Source organism: Falco punctatus (genome assembly GCF_963210335.1).
Source record: "Falco punctatus genome assembly, chromosome: Z".
Lineage (NCBI taxonomy): Eukaryota > Metazoa > Chordata > Aves > Falconiformes > Falconidae > Falco > Falco punctatus.
Window position 1 is genome coordinate 13,730,201 of NC_137586.1, and position 24,023 is coordinate 13,754,223.

At 39.3% G+C, this 24,023-nt stretch overlaps 1 protein-coding gene across 4 annotated transcripts in view; it reads right to left on the bottom strand.

Annotated features, from left to right (window-relative positions):
- Nucleotides 1–459: 459 nt before the first annotated feature.
- NADK2 (NAD kinase 2, mitochondrial) overlaps nt 460–24,023 on the bottom strand; it is a 35,934-nt gene continuing 12,370 nt past the window's right edge. The window contains exons 2-12 of one of the 4 annotated variants that reach the window (XM_080372153.1): nt 19,007–19,095; nt 18,554–18,642; nt 16,944–17,025; nt 15,539–15,622; nt 12,558–12,694; nt 11,457–11,502; nt 8,992–9,087; nt 6,691–6,746; nt 6,554–6,607; nt 5,964–6,087; nt 460–3,286 (exon numbers count right to left, since the gene is read on the bottom strand). In XM_080372153.1, the coding sequence (XP_080228279.1) occupies nt 3,148–3,286; nt 5,964–6,087; nt 6,554–6,607; nt 6,691–6,746; nt 8,992–9,087; nt 11,457–11,502; nt 12,558–12,694; nt 15,539–15,622; nt 16,944–17,025; nt 18,554–18,642; nt 19,007–19,095 (996 nt within the window). In that variant the 3' untranslated portion in view covers nt 460–3,147. Of the gene's footprint in view, nt 3,287–5,963; nt 6,088–6,553; nt 6,608–6,690; nt 6,747–8,991; nt 9,136–11,456; nt 11,536–12,557; nt 12,695–15,538; nt 15,623–16,943; nt 17,026–18,553; nt 18,643–19,006; nt 19,096–24,023 lie in introns of all 4 variants that reach the window. The other 3 variants (XM_080372151.1, XM_080372152.1, XM_080372150.1) reach the window with 3 other exon arrangements.

Genomic DNA, 24,023 nt, shown 5'->3' on the forward strand with positions numbered 1-24,023 from the left:
GGGTCTAAAAAAAACCCAAAACCCCCACAATTGTCCAAGTAACATCTAAACAGTGGTTTAGAGGACAGGGTGTTACCACCAGTACATTTAGCATTTAATAGACAGTGCTTTAAAACCCTGTACAGAATTGGAATAGTAGTGTGGCTTTAGCTAGAAGGAGTAGTCCCAAATTTGTTTAAGTACCATGTTCAGTGTTGGTAGAGGACACACGTTTCTATTGCAGTTCCGATGGTAGTTGTATCTGACACATAATGGAGGTCCTCTGGGTAAGATGCACCACTGACCTTTTCTTGAATGAAAAACATTATTTGGTAGCCCTGAGCAGTCCACACCAAAAACTGCTACATAGGTAAGTCTCTGCATTTTACCTAAAGCATGAAACAGTGTAAAACGAACTGTACAGTAAGTTGAGCGCATTAAACACCTTTGAAAGTTGAAATAAGGCACAGGACAGCTTCATGTGTGGATTAATTTTTATTACATAACATATAAACACCACTTTTTTAAAAAAAAAAAAAAAGCAAAGAATGACAGGTCTAGTTTAGTAGAACACAGTGTGGACTGGCACTAAATGAAAAGACCATGGATTTGATTCAGCCAGTAGAAGAGGTACAGAGTTCACTGCCAGTTGCAGCAGATTAAATCAGTGTGAAACCAATACTCAGTCCTGTTACAGAATACGTACTAGGTGTCTGTTCTGCAATCCTTTGTAATAAAGTATTTTATTAATCCTTAAATTCTTAAATCCTTAAATCCAGAATCCTTAAAAAGGATTCTAGAATTCATTATTTTAAAAAGGGTAGCTTCTTACTGTTCATTTAATTCTACATCTCTGAATCATCCTAGTTACGTAAATAAAGCATTCACCAGTAAATGCTTCAACAGAAGTGCAATTAAATATAAACAAAACCAGTAGAGGCCACTCACGAGCAGGTCAGGTTTCCATTTTGCTAAGCAAGCTAGGAATTTGACTGAAATCTCTTAATCTCTACGTTGGGTCTGCAGGGCCTCAAAACATTGCATTTTAGTCTCAGCAGTCATGATAAGGAATGAGAGGCATCTTTAGGTATGCGCCCTGATCAGACTAATAGTCTCCATTAAAACGTTACTGCACACAAATGTCTCTAAATATGATGGGGACAGGGTTTCTGCCATTAATTTGTCTATGCAGGTATTCAAGGATGCTTTCAATACCTAAACCTCTGATCTAACACTGGTGAGGTCCTAGGAAGTCGTAAATTTGTGTTAATGGCATTGGTGGGTGGTGGGCGTTCTTGAATCTTTACAGCGTATTGACCAGTGTACTAGATGGAGGCACATAAACCACCCTTAACTGGTTACAGATGGATTAGGAGTAACTACAACACCCTAGTCTCTGTGCAGCCAGCTTTCTAAAGAAAGATTAGCCTTTTGCATCTTCACCTTTAGACCAGTTTTGCAGATTATTTTAGACATTAAGAGTGTTATTCTGATAGTTCCTGAACTTACTAAGTTTTGAAAGAGTGTTTTATCTACTTTGATTTTCCCTTCTGGTCTGCAATCATGACAACTCACACTGACGGTGTAAATAACTCTTGTCTGCAGCACACTTAGAAGATAAAATGTACACAAACAGTGATAGCATATTCAGAAAGGTCCATCAGTATCACATTCTTCTAGAACTGATTGGCCTGATTCTGGTTTAGAGACTTTAGTAGCAGAAGGAAAAGATGTTTTATCCACTTTCTCCACCTATAAAGATCAGTTTACATGTTGTGATTGGCAATAGACACACTGATTGGCCACGCTGGAGAACATTCACATTAGACCCGAGAACATCTGTTACAGAAGTCTCTTCATTCAAAAGCAGTTTTAAGAAAACTCACTTTTGGAAATAGATCTGTAGTAGACAGGACAAAACACATTTGTTTCATGTAGCAGAAAAGTTACTACTGCAGGAATCTTCATTTTGTCAAATTCTGCCCCCTCATCTATGCAACGATAAGCATAGACTTTCAAAGGCAATCATAGTTCACAGTTTCTCTAAAACATCTAGAAAGTCATTTCCTCTTCTATAATCAGAGCTTTTTTTTCTGTTATCAACTTGCCTACCCAACACATGATCAGAGTCACGTAAAGTTAACATTAATTTGCTGCCAATTAAATATTGGTAACGATCAGCACAGGATTGGAAATTTAAACTTTCTGGGTAAGTTGAAATTACACACTTAGGAAATGGGGAGACATCCATTAACTTGTGCTCCAACTACTAGCTCCCAGTACGTATCATTCTTCCTCAATTATAAACTCTGAACCTAAAATTCCAAACCATTCAACTTAGTAAGGCCCAAATATCTTCCGTGATGATAGCCACCTACATACACTACTGTGACTGAATACCTGCTAGCCAGCTAATCCATTCAGTGAAGGAGCATGTCATACTTCAATGTCTCCTGTAGTTTGTATAAGTTTGTATATTCATATTAAATGGCTCAAGAAAACCCTTGGTTTAAGTCCCTCTCTAGCCAAAGAGAAAAGGTAAGAGCTACATCATTCAAGACGTGATTAAACCAGACTTTGACTTTTGATGTAAATCTACAAAGTAGAAAAAATACTGGAAAAGGAAAAAAAATTGTCACAAGTTGTATGAAACTACAAAGTTGTAAAAGTTTTTAAAAGCATACAAAAGTTTTTTATTTGTTCCTGTTACGTCAACATCAGGATTTACCAAAATCTATATATCCTTGCATCATATTTCTAGATTGACAGCCAACTTTTCTACAAAAGTGTATGTATGAAGGTGTTTAGTTTCATCAGTCCCAGACTGTTACTAAAAAACTGTACATCTGAGTATTTAATGCTACGGACTTAATACTTGAACCCATCTGCCTGTGTTTAAAAAGATGTTCTTTCATGTTTGCCTTACAGGTTAGAATGTCAGTTTTCACTGAAGTTAGAGGTAAGATTTCAGATGTATTTTTTTTACACCAGATGCAAAAATTGCTTAAATATCCCCAAAGCAAAGGAATGAAAAGCATCTCAAGCTTCCACCAATGCTCTTGCATCCAAAAAGGACAACTTCCAAAATAATGCAGCATTGCAATGTGCTCTCCCCAAGAGTTCCCCCTCTGGATCCAGAACTGTTTCAGCAGAAGACACTAGGATCCTTCATTCCTCCAGTAGAACAGTGCACAGTGCATCCTCTGTATCAATCACTATTGAAGCTATTGCCCCATCATTGAACTCAAAAGATGTTCCTCCATCTACAACCATACATGCATCCCAACAGCGGGAACGGACGCAGACTCTGCAAAAAATAAGTTTTCACAAAATAGTTTAAAAAGATGATGTATTTCACACAAGCACTGACCTTGAGCAATAAAGACTACTTCCTGCACATTCCTTTGCATGGGTCAGCAGATGCACAAGCACACACAGGCATGGCTGGAGAAGAATTTAGCATGGTACTAAGCACTAGAATCCCCCGAGCCATCAGTACTTTGTATAGACTTAGCCAGGAGTCCAGAGAGCACTGAAGGACTATTGCTCCAAGAGTCTGAGAACAGCCTGTAACACTTGATATTGAAAGCTGCAGTTTAGGTGTATTTTGTAAAGCAAGCTACTGATGATCCCATTTCATAGTGATTTACTTACTTTTTCACGTAAAAGTCTTCAATTCATGATTCTAATGTATGGTCTTCATGTTAAGTGGAACATGCAGTTTCAGCTAGCAATGCTTAAGATTCAAATAATCTGGATATTAATATAGTCTATTTTGTTACATGAATCATTCAGAGACATAAGGAAAAGTAATTCCAACACAAAGTTGAAGGTCAGAATGATTGCCAAGCAACATCATAAATGGGTATTGCAGCAAATTACTGCCTATGTTAGAGTGTGACTGCTGTATACTAAGCTAATAAATTTAAATTTAAGCTTACACAATTTAAGGCAGCTCTTTTAGAGCTCTTTTAGAATAAAGATACTAACCATCTCCACTTTCCTCTAAAAGAAAAACTAACGCAACCATTAGAATTCATCCTTTCACATATGTAGAAAGTGAGAACTCTTTAAGTAAAGAATTCTTCAAACTTTTTTCATATTGCTAGACGGGGACCAATAGTTACGCCAGAGCAGCTGCAAGACTGCAGTCTCACATGTATGTGCTTCACTCTTTCTGACTTACGCCTCGGTACAGGCAATGTTCTGACCTCCAAAATGTGATCAGCAATTACCCAGTGACTTAAATTTTCAGGAAGACCTATATTTCACAAATATGAATAACTTGGAAGTATAGCCACAGTGTCAAAGCTTAATTGGCCTGTGCATCACTGAACAGCGAAGGCTGGACACTGCAGAAGAACACGGACACATCTTCCACTCCTTCATTTCACTCTGGGCAGCTACTACGTCAAAAAGGAGTAAGAACAGCAACAGGGAGATGTCTAGTATCAAGAGCTGAAGATCAAGCCTATGACAGGGGGCAAATTCTCCTTTAAAAAGGAAAAATGGGCAGATCTTTCTCACAAGCATGCAGATATTTATAGCTCCACTATAGTTTTTATAGTCTATCCCATGCCAAGGACTCTAAATAAAACAAGACTTAGTCCTGTAGAACCCATGGATGAAAACACAGTTACCTGCTCCTATTTTAACCTCTCCTTTTACTTTCTCTCTTAAGATTTACTCATCCTTGCGAACTCCCAGATCCAAATGGCTAAGAAGTAGTAAATGTTTAAAGACATGACACATGCACAGTGGACATCTAATATAATATTTAGTCCCAGTAGCCAGACAAGTCATTTATTGCTAGGTCAGAAAATGTGATGTGGCTCAAAAGGTGCAGAATTTGGGTCTCCTTCAAGTCAGAGCTCCTTTAGATACTTGTTTTGATATAAAAAGTGAATTAACATTTAATTAATACCAAGATATTATATTGTTCTCAACAGTTATTCTGAACATATAACTAACAGTTTCAAGTGTTTATATGTGATTGTGGCAAGGCCCAGAAAAATCATAGAATCATCACAGAATCATTTAGGTTGGAAAAGACCTTTAAGATCATTGAGTCCAACTGTTAACCCAGAACTGCCAAGTCCGCCATTGAACCATGTCCCTAAGTGCCACATCTACACGTCTTTTAAATACCTTCACAGATGGTGACTCAACCACTTCCTTGAGCAGCCTGTTCAGCGCTTGACAACCCTTTCGGTAAAGAATTTTTTCCTAATAGCCAATCTAAACCTCCCCTGGCATGAGTGCCCCAAGTTAAAATAACTGAATTACCAAAGAATTCAGTTTGGAACGGTATCTAGTCCAACATTCCACTCGAAGCAGGCCTTAGTTCAAAGACAGATTAGGTTGCTTACGTCCTTGCCCAGCCAAGTTTTGAGTTTCTCCAAGGACAGTGATAGCACAATTCTCTGGGCAGCCTGTTCTAATGCCTGACCATTCTCACTGTGACATTTTCGGGTTTTTATCAAAATCTTACGCCCTATAAAATCATGGCTGTTGCCTCATATTCTGCACTGAAAATGGTTTAACTCAGACTTCTCTGTAACCATCCACTGGTAGCTGAAAACAGCAACTGGATCCACCCACTTAGTTTTGCCTCCTCCATGCTAAACAAAAGCACCGCTTGAGTCTCTCCTTTACACACCGTATGTTTTGGCCCTCTAATCATCTTGATGGCCCTTTCCTGCACTGAGTCCAGTCTGTCAATGCCTGTGTCTCATACCAAGAGAAATGGCACACCCCCAAAACTCAGAACAGTGAGGTTCTTTTATTTTGTAAGACTGTGCATGGATCAAACATTAAAAAGGCCTAACACAACTTAGATACATTTCCTTCCTGTTGTTATAAGGAGCCCCTCAAAACACCAACTGGATGTTGAAATTATTCAAGGGAAACTCCTGGATTACTCATACTTTGACAAATACACAGAATGAAGTAAGACTTCAGTGACTGCTAGACCCAACACTTACTTTGAAGAAAAGCCACGCTGCTGGCTGCTTGAGAAAACTCGGTTTACAATTGGTTCTCGAATACTGAAAAGCATCTTTGGTTCTTCTGGACTGTAGAGCAAGGACTCATTGTAATCATTTGTTACTGTGAACAGAGAAATCAGCCATTAGTTTTTACAGAGCAGATCAGTTATTCTCAGAAATACACATTTCTCCAGGAAAGAACAGCTCCCCTACCAAGAGGGAATATTAAGCCTTGCCAGACGTTTAACAGCCTTCACCTGCAAAAAAAATTAATTTTAAAGAATATTCCTTTCAGTTCTATTGCATGATGAACACTCAACAGCTCTTTTAATGTGATTAAATATTAAGTGTCTCCAACCTTAGGAGAACCCAAATTCTCCTGGAGATCTATACATATGAAAGTCTACGTAAGTGCTTTCATATCCAGTCAGATATTTTTTAACAAATGTGCCTAAATAATGTTTGTAAGACTGATACTGCAGAAGTTCTAAAATGTCGAAAGCAGTGCTGAGTATTAAAGAGTACAAACAAAAAATGAACTAGTCAAAGTTAGGATACCTTAAAGGAATCTTGCCTTTTTCACTAACCTTTTTGCACCAGTTCCATGCTCAATGGCATATTCAAACTTCCATGCTTTTTAGCTGTTAAGCCAAGAGAAAGAACTCTGGTTAGACAGGTGTACCTTTATATAAACTTGGCCAGTAATGCCACACTGTTCACTCACCAATCTTTAGGATCTCTTCAACAGCTTGATGTGCTACCTTGTTAATATTATAGGACCTAGACAGAGAAGAAGTCTTGTTTGCTAAGCAATACAATTTGGGAGAAAAACAAAAACAAAATAAAAAATCTTGCATACAGATGAAGAACTATGTTCAACATGAGGAAGAAAAAAAAGAAGAATGCTATTAAGTGTGAGGTGACATCAGTTTCTTTTAAAAATGCCTTCAATTAACTCTTGGTTTGACATTTACCTGTGGCTTTGTAAACCCTAATCTATTAAGTGAAGTCTTCAGGAAACAAGAGCACAATACACAGGATGTAGTCTCCTTATCAATAATCCTGCCTTAAAACCCCAATAACTGCTGATTTAAGTCTGCATTAAAAAAAATGAAGCATGACAGTTCTACAGATTGTGTGTGTTCTTATCCCTTCTACCCACCTCTTGCTAATTAATTCCTTCTGTCAGTTCTCATTTATAAGACCCAACACTTCTTTACAAATATTATGTCTCTTTGTCCATACCCTAAGGCGTGGGCTTGAATCTCATGAGAACTGGTGTATATAGAAAACAAATAATCAGACCAGACACTTGTGCTTTGCCACATTTAGGTGCACATAAGATGAGCATAAAGCCTCGGTCTGAAACAAGTCTGAATTCCAGCAAAAGTCTTCCCCCTGTGCCCAGGCTCAAAAGGGATTAAGTACTAATCACAGCCTCTGTGCAGCAGCAGTACTGTGAACATCTCAGTTGCCCACATCTCAATACAGCTTAAAATCCTCAGTCCAGCACTTCTGTCATGCAGTCTAACACCTCGGACTGCAAGAGACATTCACTATACATCTGGCAAACTACAGAGATGCTGAGGGCAGCCATCAAGGAGCTCTCTCTCACACTTACTGCTTACCTGCAAGCCTGAGCAGATGCTAGCAAGAAGCTGAGATGCACAGTTTGAAACTCTTCTCCCTCTCAGCTAGATACCCTTTTATGCAAGTTTGGCAGCTGAAGGAAGCTGAAGGGCATTTAAATGCCTCAGTCAGAGTGGGTCTGAAATCCCAGAAGAGCCCCTAAAACACGGCCTAAGGAAGATCGCTCCACTGAGGTTTGGCTTCAGTTTACAGAAGTCCAACAGTTCACAATGATTAAGCCATGGAGATGGGCAACCCTGGAGTCTGGTGCCCGGTTCTGGGGTTGCTCAGTACACAGTGTATAAGCAAATGAAATGCATAACAACAGCACTGAAGTAAGACTGTACATTCCCAAGGTCCTGAACACTAGGGAAGTTCCCCATGCAGCCTGCCAATTTCATCCTTGGCAGCCTGCAGGACTAAGTAATGCTGACCGAATACAAAACAATGAATTACAATAACGAGGAAAACCCAGTAACCATGGTTACATCATGAATATTCATTTTCAAATTTCATTAAAAGCTTCAGTTTTAGTTAATCTTAGCCTGCCACATAAATCCAGGGCCTGTTGTATAACTTTAAAGTATAAGCATAACCAGATTTCCAAATAAGAGGCTGTCAATGTACAAGTCTCTCACATCTCAAAACTAAACTAATGAGACTTAGATGCAGTACTCCAGCTTGTTTAAACCAAGTTAATTTACTCCTTTGATTATGCTAGCACAGCCCTGCTTAGATATGCCTGCCTTTGTTTAAGGGGACTATTTTGGCAAAAAGACTGTGCCCTTTCAATTCAGTTTGAAAGAAGCATGAGGCTTGGAAGGAGAATGGACAGGGGTTGGAACTAGAACATCTTTAGGGCCCCTTCCTACCCAACTCCCAAACCATTCTATGATTCTACGAGAACACCTAACACTGTTTCCAAGCACATATTTTCTCATTCTTCTTAGAGCTTAGATTTTTATACTGAGCTTTCTGAGCTATTTCATCTAACCATCTTAATTCTAGCCAACAAGAGTAGTTCAAAGATCCCCCAATACACTCTGCAAGTCCAAGCAGAATCTCTTTCAGCCGTCACCCCCAACCATTCAATTCCATGTGTGACATGCATCCTTCACCAAAATTACACCTAAGGTAAACATCTGTCTCAATGGCTCAGCTCCTCACCCTTTCGATTCTTTTCTCCATACCTACAAGTGAGGGGTACTCTGCTCTTCTCATTCACCTGAGACAGCTTTGAACCATACTGACAGTGAAAATATTTGGACATAACTGACATGCACTGACCTACTCATAGACCTACTCATAGTATGTTAAACAAAATGCTTAAACAAAATAGGTCCATCTAGCTTATTGGAAGCAGCATTTTATATGAAAAGCAACAACATTTACTTACCATGCTTTTGATCCAGTTCCAGTACACACATTAAGCCCTGAACTCTTCTGTTTTTCCCAAGGACCATCATCAACTGATATCTCATAATAGGAGGCCCTATGAAGCGAGAATTTAAAACTGGGTTTGCAGGACTTAAAGTTCTCCCTGAATAAGACAGAACACACAGCCTTATCAGGCACATAAAAATTTAGAGGGGCTAGTTTCAAATCTGGATGACAATTTCACAGGTTTTGAACAGTGTTTCCGATTTAGCAGACATTTTTTATTCACTGTTTTGCAGCATGAACTTTTAGGTAGTTCTTCTACAGCAACTTTTCATATTAAATTATGCACAAAGAACTCTGGTTCGTCTGCGAATAGCTTCATATACAAGCAGGGTTTGCTGGACTTACAAATGAAACTACAAATACATTAGCTTCCTTGTATAACTGTTGAACTATCGAAAAACTGTGTTTATGCTGGGATTGAGTCTCATAAAATTACATCAGGGAACACTAAGAGGTAAGGCACTCCAACATCAGTAAGTAATAGCATAGCTTCAAGCTGAATTCTTGATCACTGCAGTAATTAAAAATCCACTGTGATTCTTCACAAACAGGTTTAGTTCTACAACAGTCAGCAGGCTTACATTTTGCTCCAGGGCAAATTCTTCCTAAAACTGTAGCAAGCCTTGCGGCACAATCATCATTCTGCACAGTATGCATACATCATGCTAATGTTAAGCCTAGAGAGACCAGACAGTCTCCCTCCATAAGCTTCAAAACACTCAGGGGTACATTTATGATCTAAAGTTATTCATGTTCATAGTGCCTAATTCAAACAGTATGATACAGTCTTCAGATTAATAGATACTCTCTTAGAAAAACACCATATTCACTGTGTTCAGCATGCCTGAGTTTCATCTTCCTTGGTAAAAGGACCTTACTGAGCTGTTTTAGGTGATCAGTGTTTCCGTCTGGATCAACTAGGAATACACCTCTGGAGTATTTGGTGTCAAACAGTTTTAGACCCTCGGTAACTAAGGGCATTTTATGTACTCACTCTTGAGAAGATGGGAAGATGAAAGAACTGGAAGCAAATTAAGAACACAGGTGCACAGCTTGATTGAGTTTAAGATAATTTTTGCAAGCTGGGTATGAAAGGTGGGGTTTTTTCCTTCAATTTCCCTGTTTCCTTAACTGACATGAAGAGTAAGACTTTGGAAGAAGCACCTAGAGTCTTTTTGTCTTAATACACAACAGACTCGTGTATCTGAACTTTACAGAAGATTCATCTGTGTGACATCATTACTTAACTCTTCCAGTGTAAGGTCCTGTTAACACATATTTATTACTAGAGATTTGTTCCTCCAGGCATTGTGTTCCTCAGTGCTTCTCAAATATACTGGAACCAAAAAGCACAATATATATGTGACACTCAGAAGCAGAGGGCTATTATAAAGAGTTGAAAAGCAACTTTGTGTTCCTGTATCACTATATGTTAAAGAAACTCTTTAGATTCTTCGTAAAATTAGGTTCAATTTAGTAGAGCAAAATTTGTATCTTTTTGAGACTAATTCCTTCTGCCAATCTGAAGCTACAGTCCAGATGGAAGATAAAGCACTCATGGAATATTTATACTGTTTCCAGCAGAAATCACGGTGTCCCAGGCACTGTACAAATACAAGAAGATGTTACTCTCTTATGTTTTGGGTTGGTGTTTTTTTTTTTTAATTAGATACAGGGAAAAGGGATATAAAAGACAAGTAAAACTTTGGCCAAATCCTGACCAAGGATAATGTTTTAACTCCTCTCCCACAGCCCCAGTCACATTCCCCGCTTCCTGTTATCATTTGGCTGGCAGAAATATACTGATCTTCAGAATAAAAAGGACAGTCAAAGGTATCCTGGATAATGCAGTACCAGAATTTGACAGAAACTCGTTTCTTAAAACAAGGAAGTAAGTGTTTTCACACAATAACAAAGCTTATGGTGAAGGCAGGCTGATACCTTTGCCTCTAATAAGAGAGGCAGGGCAAAGAAGTCATGCTTAAAGCTATTTCTGCTTGGTCATGCTAAAAGCTTATGAACATATATTTAAGAAGAGATGCAGGAGAGAAGACAGTTTAAGGACAGGTATTTAAATCTTCAGTTCACTGTAAAGATAGTAACTGGAAGGCATTTAGTTACGTAAGAACTAACCAGGAAAGGAGTAAAACGATGAAGAGGAAAGAAAAAAAGCCAGGAATCATGAAAGATGAATGACTGGCTAGACAGAAAGGTGGAAAATCAGATACCAACATCACTGCGCTTACATGTCTGAAAATACACTTTGTAATCAGCAACAATAAAATCAGCGTTATGCATTCATGGACTAGAACTGAAATTTGACAGCAAAGATAACCCATCACTGATTGTCCATTGCAACGTTATAGAAAAAAACTAAGTCAATTGTGTCTTGCTGCAACAACAAACAATTAAACATACCTGGATGAAAGAGATTCCCCAATGAAAACTTCATTGAGTGCTCTCACTGGTAAAAGATGTGGACCAGAGATGTCAGATCCTGCAGGTATTTAATATCAGTTTTGAATTACAGCTCTAAAACCCAAATTTTCAAGAACAATTCACAACTCATTGGAGGACACACTCTGCTACCTGGGTTTCTATCCTAGACCTAAGGCTTCATCTTCCTCAAGGACTCAATTTTTCACTGATTTAGTCTGTAACCAGTCACTGTCCTTTTACTGGAGACTAGCAATATTTGGACCAAGGTCAATAAGGCAATGACACTTATGTTCAGACACTGCTTTCCCCTCACAGGCAAGCAGACAGACTGAAGCCCTCTCTCCTGTGAGTCACTCTTCCAGCCTAGTTATTCACTGACAGTGATGTAACAGACATTTCTGTTAAATTTCAAAGAATTTGGCTTTATACCACTGGGTAATTAAGGGGGATTCACAAATTGTTCACGTTGACTAAGGATTTCTCAGTGAGGAAGTGCAGTGCTAGACACAGGTTAAGGATAGAATCATGCATCTTCAACCCATCATAAAGAAAACAGTCAAAAGTGTCTGATGACTGAAGCATTACCCAGGGAGAGATTCTAACCTGTAATTTCTCATTTGCTTGCTGGCAGTCTCTGAACATCTTTTTCAATTGTGAAGTAACCTACCTCGAACGTAGCACAAGTTAAGAGCACACATGAATGCCTGCACTTTTAGCATGCAACAGCTAGACGTGGTAATATGTTCATATGGTAACCTCAAGCAACTATAGTAAGCCTATGAGACAGCACTTTAAAAAATCTCAGGTACTTTGCCAGCTAATAATACTATCAGATATATCTCTAAATTACATGTTAATATCTAAAACTGGTTCTAAAGTGTACCATCCAGAATAAACACAGAAAAACAAAAACCACTCCCTTCTAAAAAGCCTTAACCTGGGCCTTCAGCTAACGAGAGCTATCTCTCCCTGCCTGTCAAATACAGCAACCAGACTTCAAATACTTCAACTCTTACAAATCTTCATCTCCTACTACAAGTTATCATAGCAAAATGATTATATTGTCAGATTTTAACCTACTTTGATCCTGGAATCTTTCATTTATGTGAGCCCTGCTGTGTTGCTCTTGGCTTAGCTGCTGTTCATGTAAGTCTACAGGGGTTGGGTTAATACCAGTTCCTTCAAGATACAGTCGGATTCTCTGTCGCCACTGCCACCTTAGAAAGGAGAAAGAAGTTGGTATCAGTAGCTGAAATATTCATTACAGAATTAGGATCACAGTCTTCGCTCTCAAATCAGAGCACCTTTAAGAGTAGAAGTTAAATATATTCAAAGTCACGTTTCAAGTTTTATAGTTCCACTATAATTTCTAAATTTAGAAAGTTAATCATACTAAAATGTAAATAGCTTACACTTACCAATTTGCTACCTAATATTTTTTGTATGTGTAAAGTAAGACATTATAGGTAACAACTCATCTTTTTAGGCATGTGATCCTAACTTACTTAACCTGTAATTAATCTGATATGAGATGAGCATATGAGATATGTCAATCATTAATGACTGACACAGTGATTTTGAGAACAAGCTCTCAGGAATTTATACAGCAATACATGCTGTATTTTTACCATCTTTTGTTTCGATTTGCAGATGTCCAGAAAAGCAGCTCTATCCACCCCTTCATACATAAGGGCCACACATATCCTTTCATTTTAAGGAACTCTCCTAGCTTAGGAACTGTAGGATGCTTAAGAGGAATTCAAATGAAGAAAAAGAAGACATGAAAGGCATTCTTCCTTAAGCTGTTACAACTTTCAGATTTTTTTCCTAGAGGACGTATCAATTCCTTTTTCCTCTTACAATTTAGAGATTATATAAAACAAATTAGTAATAGTAGTTCTGATCAAGAAAGCAAATCACAAGGGATTGTTATAACCACATCTTTTCCCAGTTCATACCGTTGATACCTGGCTGACAGCAACCAGCTTACACGTTTCCTGAAATTACAACAAGACTTAAGAGCTTCGTATGACTACATTTCTAGTTTTTCCTCATTGCCATCCTTGTAGAGCCTCATTCAAGACATCCTTAGTATAACTACCTATCTGCCCTTAAATTCCAAGTATGGTTTTAGGTAGTCAGGCAGACAGCATGCAATGAGTATCATTATGCTACCCTCCTTAGAGTAATCATGCTAGAACATGTCAAAACCCCTACCAAATTAGAAAATGTGACTGTACCCCTATTATACCCCTATTCTGAGATCCTGTTACACCACTGACCATGAAAAAAAGCAAACACGGGTAGTCTGATATAGTTTTGTCCTTTATAAATCAATAACGTTGGTATTTTTCATGGGACTACAAGGTAAGTGCTTACACAGACTGTTGCACTGACTGACACCTTAAGGATAAGAGCCACCAGAAGCTCTTCCAGACAGGCTGATCCAGTTACACATGTATTTTAAAGCTTCCTTAGGGCCAAATGAGAACTGCCAAGTGAAACACCTGCTGAGGTCCTTGCTTAGGAGTATCAGTTCCTATTGTTCTGGAAAAATAACCAGGGAGATCCCTTTTGTTTCTTTCTTGGTGAGGTTTCAGCTCCACAACGAGACACAACAGGAACATCAGCAACAAAAATAGAACAGGGCATCCAACAAAACATTGTAAGTACTTAGATAACCAAGGAAGGTTAAATGCATTAGCACTACCAACTTTACCTTAAGCAACTTTGCATGACGGAGAGTTAAAAGCTTCTGCTTTCTGAGTGTCAGAATACGGAGCTGAAAGTTTTATCTCTTGGAAGTTTATTTAGCAAAACCTGTTGAAACCCCTTCAGTTATTTATAATCAATCCCAATTACTGTATTTACCTCATTTCAGAACTCTTCTATGGCACAAATACGCTTCAAGATACAAATTAAATATGCTAGAAGTATAAACAAAACCTAATTGCAGTATATTTTCACATTAATTGCTTATTTCTGTTTGATGGTTTGCCTTCATGAAAGTATTCTGACATATTAATACACCACAAATCAATGTCTCTTTTTAAAGTTTTTATCAACTGTCCTTTATTAGTATTTGTGGATAACTGGCTAGCTGAAAAAGTTCACATAGACATAGTCCAGCTGGCTAGACAAAAATGCACATCGCTCTCAGCTTATCTGAAGTAAAGCAAAAATACGCTGTCCTTGGCTGTTCTTGTTACACAATAACAGGAAGATCGAGGTGGGAAAAGAATGTTGCAGGTGGGAACAGATAACTACAGAAGAGAAACTAGGGGCGGGCTTGGTATTTAGGCAACTAACCAATAATGAGCTTAACTTTTGTAATATGTATGAGCTAATTATAACAAGGCATAAAAGGTGACTGTAAGGCACAATAAACGAAGTCTGCTGATCACTCATATTGAGTGACTGTGTCTTCCCTCCGTCGCAACAAGTATTTGTTTATATTTATTTATTTATAATATCTATATGTAATAAATTATACTTTATTTAGTATGTCCTTTAAAATTCAGCTTGCTTCTTAATTCAGTTCAGATTCTTCTATTTTAAAGAGTATCTAGTACGGAAAATATCAAGCCATCTTCAGCATAACTAACCTGTTAATAAAATTTAAGCCACTTTACCTTAATCACCAAAACCACAGATGCAACACACTGGCCATTTCCTACTCATATAGGCTTCACTAGCTTCTATTAGTATGGCCCATCACTGTACTACATATGCTTTCAAGTCTTAAAATATGTAAACCAAGAGATCCTTTAGAAGAATGCAGTTCCTCATTTATGAATTTGCTAAGTCAGAAAAAAAAAATTCTTGAAGGTCATAATAAAAGTCTTTTTGCTGGAACTGGGAGTCAGTTTTGTCCTTTGTATTCCAACTTCACTCTTGACCACAAACCCACTTTTCAACAAGGCAAACATCTGCAGAGAATACACAATTTGAGGCATTAAAGTTTTACTAAGCATTGTCTGCTCCTTAGGAATGGCACATCATTAAGTAAGTATTTTAGAGCCATAATATGTTCTGGAAAACCAAAGATCAGTGAATCCTACCTGAACTCACCACGATAAAGCTTCTGCAGTGCTTCAGGAAACGAGTGTGTATACCTCACAGGCAAGCACAAGTGACCCTCCGATCTGACAGCAAAAAGGAAAATGAAAACAACAGTATAACTACTAAGATTTGGTACCTTTAAAAAACAAAACAAATCAAACATCTCCTTCTGTTACATAAAGCAAAGCTATACTCCAACCTTTATGAATGTATACCATTCTTATGTAACAGCACATCAACAATACACCTCTTTCAGCTCCTAGGGTGTGTCTGAGTGAGACATAGGATATTCCTCCCACATTTCCCCTAAAATCTGGCTGTTCAGCTAGTAATCCTACAGGAATATGTAGGTACTAACATAATTCCTGTCACTATAGCTCTAGGCAAGGAATTCAAGCCTAATAAACTTTGCAGGTCAGAAGGAAAATTTCCTCCATTTACACACAAGTTAGTGACAGGAGACAGGTAAGCAACATCCTAAGATCAAATGAATCTTGTAACAAGGCCAGAAGACTAAACACTGCTCCCCTTTCATGAGTGATATTTGATAACTTGAAGGCATTTGTTATTTGAACCCTGCTATTCAGGCCTGATACTGTAGAATATCTATCCACAGCATTTGAAAAGTTTTGGAAGAGGAGTAAGGTATGGAAGGAATTAAAACTTTTGGCCACCACTTTCTTATCCATTAAGACTAAATCAAGTGGTAGTATTAAAAGAAGCAGCCCAAATCTAGAAATCTCAGCAGACAGAGCCTTGGTGAATTCTAAGTTTTACTTGCAATCCATTTGAAGGTTATACCAAGCAGGCAGTACTAATACACTGCATCCACCTGCCCAAATCAATCTTATGGCTAGGTGGATGCGATTTGTGTGGAGTTTATAATAGGACAACTAAATGCCATTAATTGGCTGAGGAGACTGCGTCCTCTGCAGTATGATATGGCTTACATGAAGAAACCATAACAAATCTCATCTGAGGACCTATCGGATTTCCAGTAGGATCCACCTTCATAAAGAAACCAAGTTTCTGTGTGTTACGGCACCACACTTTATTTTTAAGTCCCTCTTCCTGTCTCTGTGCTATACCTAGCCCCTAGCCTCAAACTTCTGGTTAGTTATACAAGTTAACTAGCTGCAAGTGCTGTTACACTTCTCTGGAGAACAGCTGTGGCAGTTAAACAGTCATGCTTACCCAATACTACTTAATGTCCTCTCAGATGAGACAGGACAACTCATTGTGGAGACTTTTCTAATAAAACAACAGGTTCACTTGATATTTACAATCCACTAAAATAGACATCTGCACTACCAAATGATACAGGTACACTTCATGCATGATGAAAACAGACGCATATTTTGCCTGATAGTAAATAAAGCACTGCTTTCCCAAATGTGTTTTTACCTTTCAGGATCAGTATTTACTCCAATAACTGGTTTAAATTTATCAAAGACCTTACTAGCTGCCAACAACATTGTACCATCACCTATAGAAAAAGCAAAACAAAAGTTAAATTTCATTTCACATTCTAATATCCCAAACAAAATAATCTCACATGTACTGCAGCATTACCACTACCTGCTTTTATATCAACAGCTGATGAGGTAAGCTGCACAAGACCAAAATGGGACCACAAAACTACCGACACCTTTCAAAGCAGAGTACTGACAAATGAATTCAAGATAGCAAATGCGACTGGAAAAAGTGCAACTTATCTGACAGCTACACATGCCTAGGCAACTTAATTTGGCAGAAGCAGGTTTGGAAAGAGATTTATGGAAATTTCTGTACATTTATCAGCTGGTAAGAGAAACTCTTGAAGAAAATAAATTTGGAAAGTATTGCTAATTAAAGCCACAGGAGAGAGGAAACAATGCCAAATTTTACTGGGAATCACAGGAGAACAACAAATACTTTAGCTCCATCTCAGCTGTTGTCCTAGAAGGCACTATTTAAAGGTCTTAACTGGCCCCAAATAGGCACACTTGGAAAAGAAGTCTTTAATAAAACTGCTGAAGTAGAAATCTTTAAATGTCCCTCGTTTCTTCAGATATTGGTATTCTTTCCTCTCTGTTAAACAGGAGAACTATAACCTGATGATTCAGTCACTGCACCAAGACACAAACTCTGAAAAGTGCAGATGATGTATCACTTCCCAGCTGCTTGCCTCATAACCATGACAAATGTTGACACAGCCACATCAGCACTTTATCTCCAGCTTAGAGGAGTTTTTTGAAACCTACAGGGGTATATGAGGATGCCTCAGGAATATACACGTATCCCATTATACCCACCCTGTGTGGTAATCAGTAGCTAAGGGCAAAGTGGACCACTGGGGAGGAGAGAAAGGCAAAGCAGTGGTCAGGTCTAACTGCCACAGATGACAGATCCACAGAGCCCAACAACACTGCAGCAATTTGCAGCAAATCACAACGATCACGGAATGAACTGCTGTGATCTCATGTTAAAAGCAAGCAATCAGGTTAATTGCTCTGTTGGTTCATTTTAGAAGGTTTAACCAGTGGCACAGGCTCCTCAGAAGTCGCATACTTTTTCTTGTACCATCCAACTAGATACTCCAGTTACTGGAATTAAGTGTAAAAGTACGAAAGACAGTTTGGGCAAAGGGAGGAAGCAGTAGTATGCTAGTCTCCACCTCACACACCAAAAAACAAAGAATAGAGTTTAGTGCTCTGTATAATCACAAGACAGCAAGCATTTTATCCTCTTTAGCTGAAACCTGTAATAAATTCCACAGTTTACACTGTTTTACACAAGACAATTGAACATTTCCAAAGTGGCCATGCACTAGGATTCACTCCCTAGTGCTACGGTTTTAGATACCAGAGGTAGAGAGGATGGTCCCAACCACTGCATTTCATCATATATCCTGACAATTAAATAAGCAACTTGTTTTCCAAAAGTGCTCCAGATGCTTCACCCACTTCAAAATATTTTTGAAAAAAATATATCTGTGAAAACATCCTGAAACAAATACTCCCATAAAGTCCTACCTCCTGCTGATATAACAGCATCTGCCCACCGAACCGTCTCTTCATTATATTCTCGACGCTTAACAAGACGAACTTCTATCCTCTCGTTCCTATAAAGTGCAGAAAAAGCCTGAATGTGTCCTATATTGATCCTTGTCACATCCTTCTGAAAAACTGACATGTAATTAAGGACTACTTACAGTGGTATTTGACTTACAAGCATTTGACACACAAATCCTTTAGATCTTTTTCATTTGTTGTCAAAATAGTAACACAGTGTGTAGTGAATGGAACAGAGCTAGGTCACATTACAACTCTTTCAGGAATGCCTGTTCACCTGCATCATCCTGTTTTCCGTATTCCTATTTTATTAGAGCTTGTAACAGAAAGCTTCCTTCCATTGTTTTACACGTTTTACACAATCCATGGATATTTGCACTGTGTCTAAAATTCTCAACATCCATACATTCTTACCGTAAACTGTCTACAACATGCTCCACGTTTTTTGTATGAATGCGATGCCGCTCCAACAGACCCGCATAGTTAGATCCTTTCAAGGCAAGCTGTAAGACATAAATAGATTTTGTAGAAGCTAATCACTACAGTACATGCTCTTGAGTAATACAAATAGAAGCCATAAAAAAGCATGTATTTTATGTTGGTAGAGACAAGTGCTTTTATAAGCATTGCATGAATTACATCTACGTATACAAGTCAGCTTACATTAATTAGTCCATCAAATGAGTTACACGGCCACAGCAACCAAGAATCACAGAGTTTTTAAGGGCTCAACAGAAAAATGCAAACAAGTATGCGACACTGACTTCTGTGACACTTCAGACACTTTGTTTTCCCTGATTCTGCTAAATAACTTAAACTCTGTGTAAGTCTACATGAAATAGTAATATTAACTATACCCCTGTCATGTGCTAAAAGCACTCAGACAAACAGTTAAGACAGTTATCTTAAGAAGTATAAACATTGCGCTATAGAGAAAGAGGACAACAGAAGAAGCAACAGGAACGATAATTAAGAAAACAGGAATATGAAACGCCTACAGCACTGATCTTCAAAATTTATTTGAGCTGAAAAGGAAGACTGCTAAGTGCTGACAAAGGTGACATTTCCCCTGCATCAAAAAAAGCGTAAGGACAATCTATGTACTACCTTTGATACTGTCCCCTGGATTATAAACCAGATTTTTCAAACAAATTCACATCAGTACCAAGACAAACAGTATTCAGCAGCTGCATTCTAGCCTTGTTCTTCTTGTAAGCTGGAGAATTTAAATACTTCATCTTCACACACTCTTCAGACCACAGAAACATTCTGCAGTTCATATAGATAGACTCTTAACAGCAGGCAGGTGAGACTGCTGGCTGAAGATTAGAATTTTTTGCAGCAGGTTTTCGTGTAATTCAGTCACCATCTGTATGTATTCATTCTTTAACTCAGTGTCCTCATGTGGGGCTGGTACTGCCAAATACATGTTTGCATGGAGATTAAGCAAGTAGAAGAAAGGTGGTGAAACGGATGTTAAGTGAAAGGAGTCTATAAATACATTCATAACCAGTAGGCTAGATGAGATGACCTCCTGAGGCTTCTTCTAGGTTGAATTATTCTACAATTATACTGTCATTGCTTCCTTTTCCTTGACCAGTTAAAAACAATTTGCCAGCACAGAAATAGACCTTCTCCCAGAGTTTGTGTAGAGAAATTAATCTCTGCCAAAAGCTTTAAACAGGCACTTCCAGCAATTTATTCAAGTGTCTTTTACTCAAAGTTGCACGCCCTTCCAAGAGGAAGTGGTGCCAGACAGCCACATCTAATCCCATTTCCATAGAGGTTCCCACACCACAAAACTCCACAGTGAAGAGGAGAGTACTGGCAGGATATGACAATTACAGTTAATTAATTAACAGCAATCCGATACCCAATAAACACAATCTTTCTTCACCTGACACCCACTGATGTCAAGAAATCCAACCAATAACTAAGCACTGACACTCGGCGCTGAAGAAATCACAGAGAAGAATGGAAGTGGCTGCTCTGGAACTGTATTGCTGTCCTGCTCATTGTGCTTACGATCAGTGATCGACTTGCAGGAATTAAATCTTCAGGTGGTCTTACTGCTAGGATCAGGAAACCAGCTCCAACAGATGGGCTCCTGTACTTTACCTGAAAGCCACCAACAACTCTACAGGCACGCAGTGGGAGCATCTGCCACACGCACAGATAAGCATGTGGGTGAACAGAAAACACCCAGATAAAGCTTTCAGGTCATCCTTACAAAGCTTGTTAGCACTGGTTTACAGCATACAGGGTGCTATGTCCCATTAATTGCCTCACACAAACCCTTTGTTTCACTCCCCAGCTACAGTGCTTGTGCACTTCCACACACCTCTTGCTCCTCCAGAGCCCTCGGTGTTGCACTGGGGACTTCAACAGTGCCGCTGTGCTGCTGTAGTGGGGAAAGAGTACGAAAGGCTACGGCTAGCTGCAGCACTGCCCACTGCTGCGTCCGCTGTCAGCTTCTCATGATCCATTTTGAGCAGAAAGAAGAAAGTGGAAAGGAGAAAAGAAGAAGGTATTTGCCACCCACAGGCATCTGCTGCTGACCACCACTGGTCTAATTTACTAGAAAAGGGATTTTCAATTGCACATTTGAAGCACAAATTGACCATGCCTTACCACCAGAAAGAACAAGAAATCCACAGCAAATAACCTCAAAAAACTCAACTGTGTCACTAAAATCAGGGTTCCCATTCACGTTTCCTCTAGAAATATCTGCTGTGAATTAACACAAGCACCTGACAGGCAGACGTATGCTTTTCAGACTGCTATTTCCACAGCCTATTGCTTCCACACACAACAGAAACTGCAAACTCCATCTTGCAATTTTATGTACCTCATTTATTTGGCTGATTTGTCAGCATACTATCTTTCAGCTTGGTCAAAGTGAGTTTTTATCTCAGAACAATGACAGTGCAATGAATCTCTGTATGATCATTGGCAGGCTTTTGAGCCACCATCATCAGTGGTGAGCCAACAGCTAACATTTTCTTGGCATTACCAGCAAGGAGAGGTATGGGTAGCATCACTGCATTTGCCTTAGGTGTGCTAAATTATTTCAACAGCTTCAGAAAGCAGAAGAAGATGCTCAACAAATAAGCTACCAGTATCCTGATGACTGGCTGAACAATTTCCATGGATACTACCACACTTCCAGCCCTGCATAACAAGATCTAATGCAGAGGTCTCATCTTTGAATTTAATAGCTCCAGAACAAGTTAAGCAGGCATCCCTAAGCAACAACATAAATGAAAAGTTAGGGCCTTGAGTTTAAATAGCTAAGCTACATCTACAGAGTTAATGAATCGTTCTAATTTGGAAAAAGGCTCCGGAGATTAAAACAGTCTGCTCGTCTCTAGCCTCATCCTTCTAGCTCAGAGATAAGTAACTCACAAGTTCATACACAGAACTCACAAAGGGACAGCCTGCCTGAGCTTAACCACAGTCCACTGTATCAAACAAGAATGCTAATCATCAGCTGCCTTTCATGTAACAAAGAACCAGAGAAAAGCCTACAGCCCTGTAGTCAGAGGTCGGAAGGGATCTCTGAAGGTCATCTGGTCCGACCTCCCTGCACAAGCAGGGCTACCTGGAGCCACCTGCCCAGGACTGCGGCCAGATGGCTTTAGAAGATCTTCACAGATGGAGCCTCCATCGCCCCTCTGGGCAACCTGTCCCTGTGCTCAGCCACCCTCACAGTGAAAAAGTGCCTCCCAATGTTCAGAAAGACTTTTGTGTATTTCAGTTTGTGCCCACTGCTTCTGGTCCTGCCTCATATCCAGGATGTGTATGCCACACTACAACTATGACAAATGCTGCTTCTTAAGAGCTTTGCACTGAGGATAAAGCCTAAGACAAACTGTGACTACCACCTCCTTTTTACTTAAAAAGAGCTGCAAGCAAAGTTCAGACAGTCCAGTTGCTGTGTGCCTGATCATCCACCCCACGAGCCTTGGAGGAACGTGTGACACAGAGGAACTGCCTGACTGCAGGGCATCTTGGCTCCCAAGCCCACTGATCTGCCAGGCCCACAAACCCATGCCAGGCTTAGGTCTTACCAACCAACTCCTCAAAAAGGCCCACGGGTTTTAGCTTCTGCATGAAGACACCTTGCAATTTTTTTTTCCTTCGGAGGAAGCCACAGCTGTCCTTCCAAAAGGAAAAGGTTTGACAGGCCATTCTCCACTTCCAACATACAAGAGCAAGTCTGAGAGTCTTACAGATATCTTTATACCAAGTATTGACACTCTTGGCTAAAAACTGAAAAAAATATTACGACAGACCCATGTTGAGTTTATTTGGTATTTCGAGCTGTATGGAGTAGCAATTTGACCTAACTATCAAGTCTACTTGAAAAGAAATGAGTTATACCAAACAACCCTGTCCTGGTTTCATCTAGGAGGGAGGTAATTTTCTTCTTAGCAGCTGGTGCAGCGCTGTGTTTTGGATTTGGTGTGAGAACAATGTTGACAGCACACTGATGGTTTTGGGCTTTGCTGGGTGATGTTTACACTAAATCAAGGACTTTTCAGTTCCTTGGGACCTGACAGCAAGAAGACTGGAGGGGCACAAGAAATTGGGAGGGGACACAACCAGGACAAGTGACCCAAACTAGCCCAAGGGTTACTCCATGCCATAGGATGTCATGCCGAGTATATAAAAGCTGGAGGAAGAAGGGGGACATTCGGCACGTGGCATTTGTCTTCCTGAGTAACAGTTACACGTGATGGAGCCCTGCTTTCCTGGAGATGGCTGAACACCTGCCTGCCCATGGGAATGGGGGATTAATTCCTTGTTCCACTTCGCTTGCATGCACACCCTTTGCTTTCCCTATTCAAGTGTCTTTATCTCAACCCACGAGTTTCCTCACTTTTACTCTTCCAGTTTTCTCCCCCGTCTCACTGCAGGGAGGGGAGCGAGCAAGCGGCTGCGTGGGGCTTGGTTGCCAGCTGGGGTTAAACTATGACAAACCCATAACATTTATGTAAATAACTTTGTATAAGGTAGTTTCTTTGGGTTTTCTGTTTTAAAATCATTGTTAAGGCTTAAATGAAGTAAAACAACAGAGCTCTGATGTTTTACAGGAAAAAGTTCTCATCCACAGTAAACCTTCTACTTCATTGTACCACTAACCTTTTTATGAAAAGTCACTTCCTTTCATGGAATAAGCAGCTATGTTTGCTCAGTGGAACTGAAGAAAATCTTGTAAAATCAAAAAAAAAATACCTAAACTAAGTGTCATGGGCCAATAGTGTATACTTCTGCAAAAGTCACTCATACTAACACAGAAAACCTAAAAAAATACAAAGAATGTTAAGAAGCCTGCCAGTACAGTACAAGAAGTATGCTCCAAAATGCAAACCGCTTCAACTCAGCAATACTCTTTCAGAAACTGCCGCACTGCAGACTGACTTTCTGT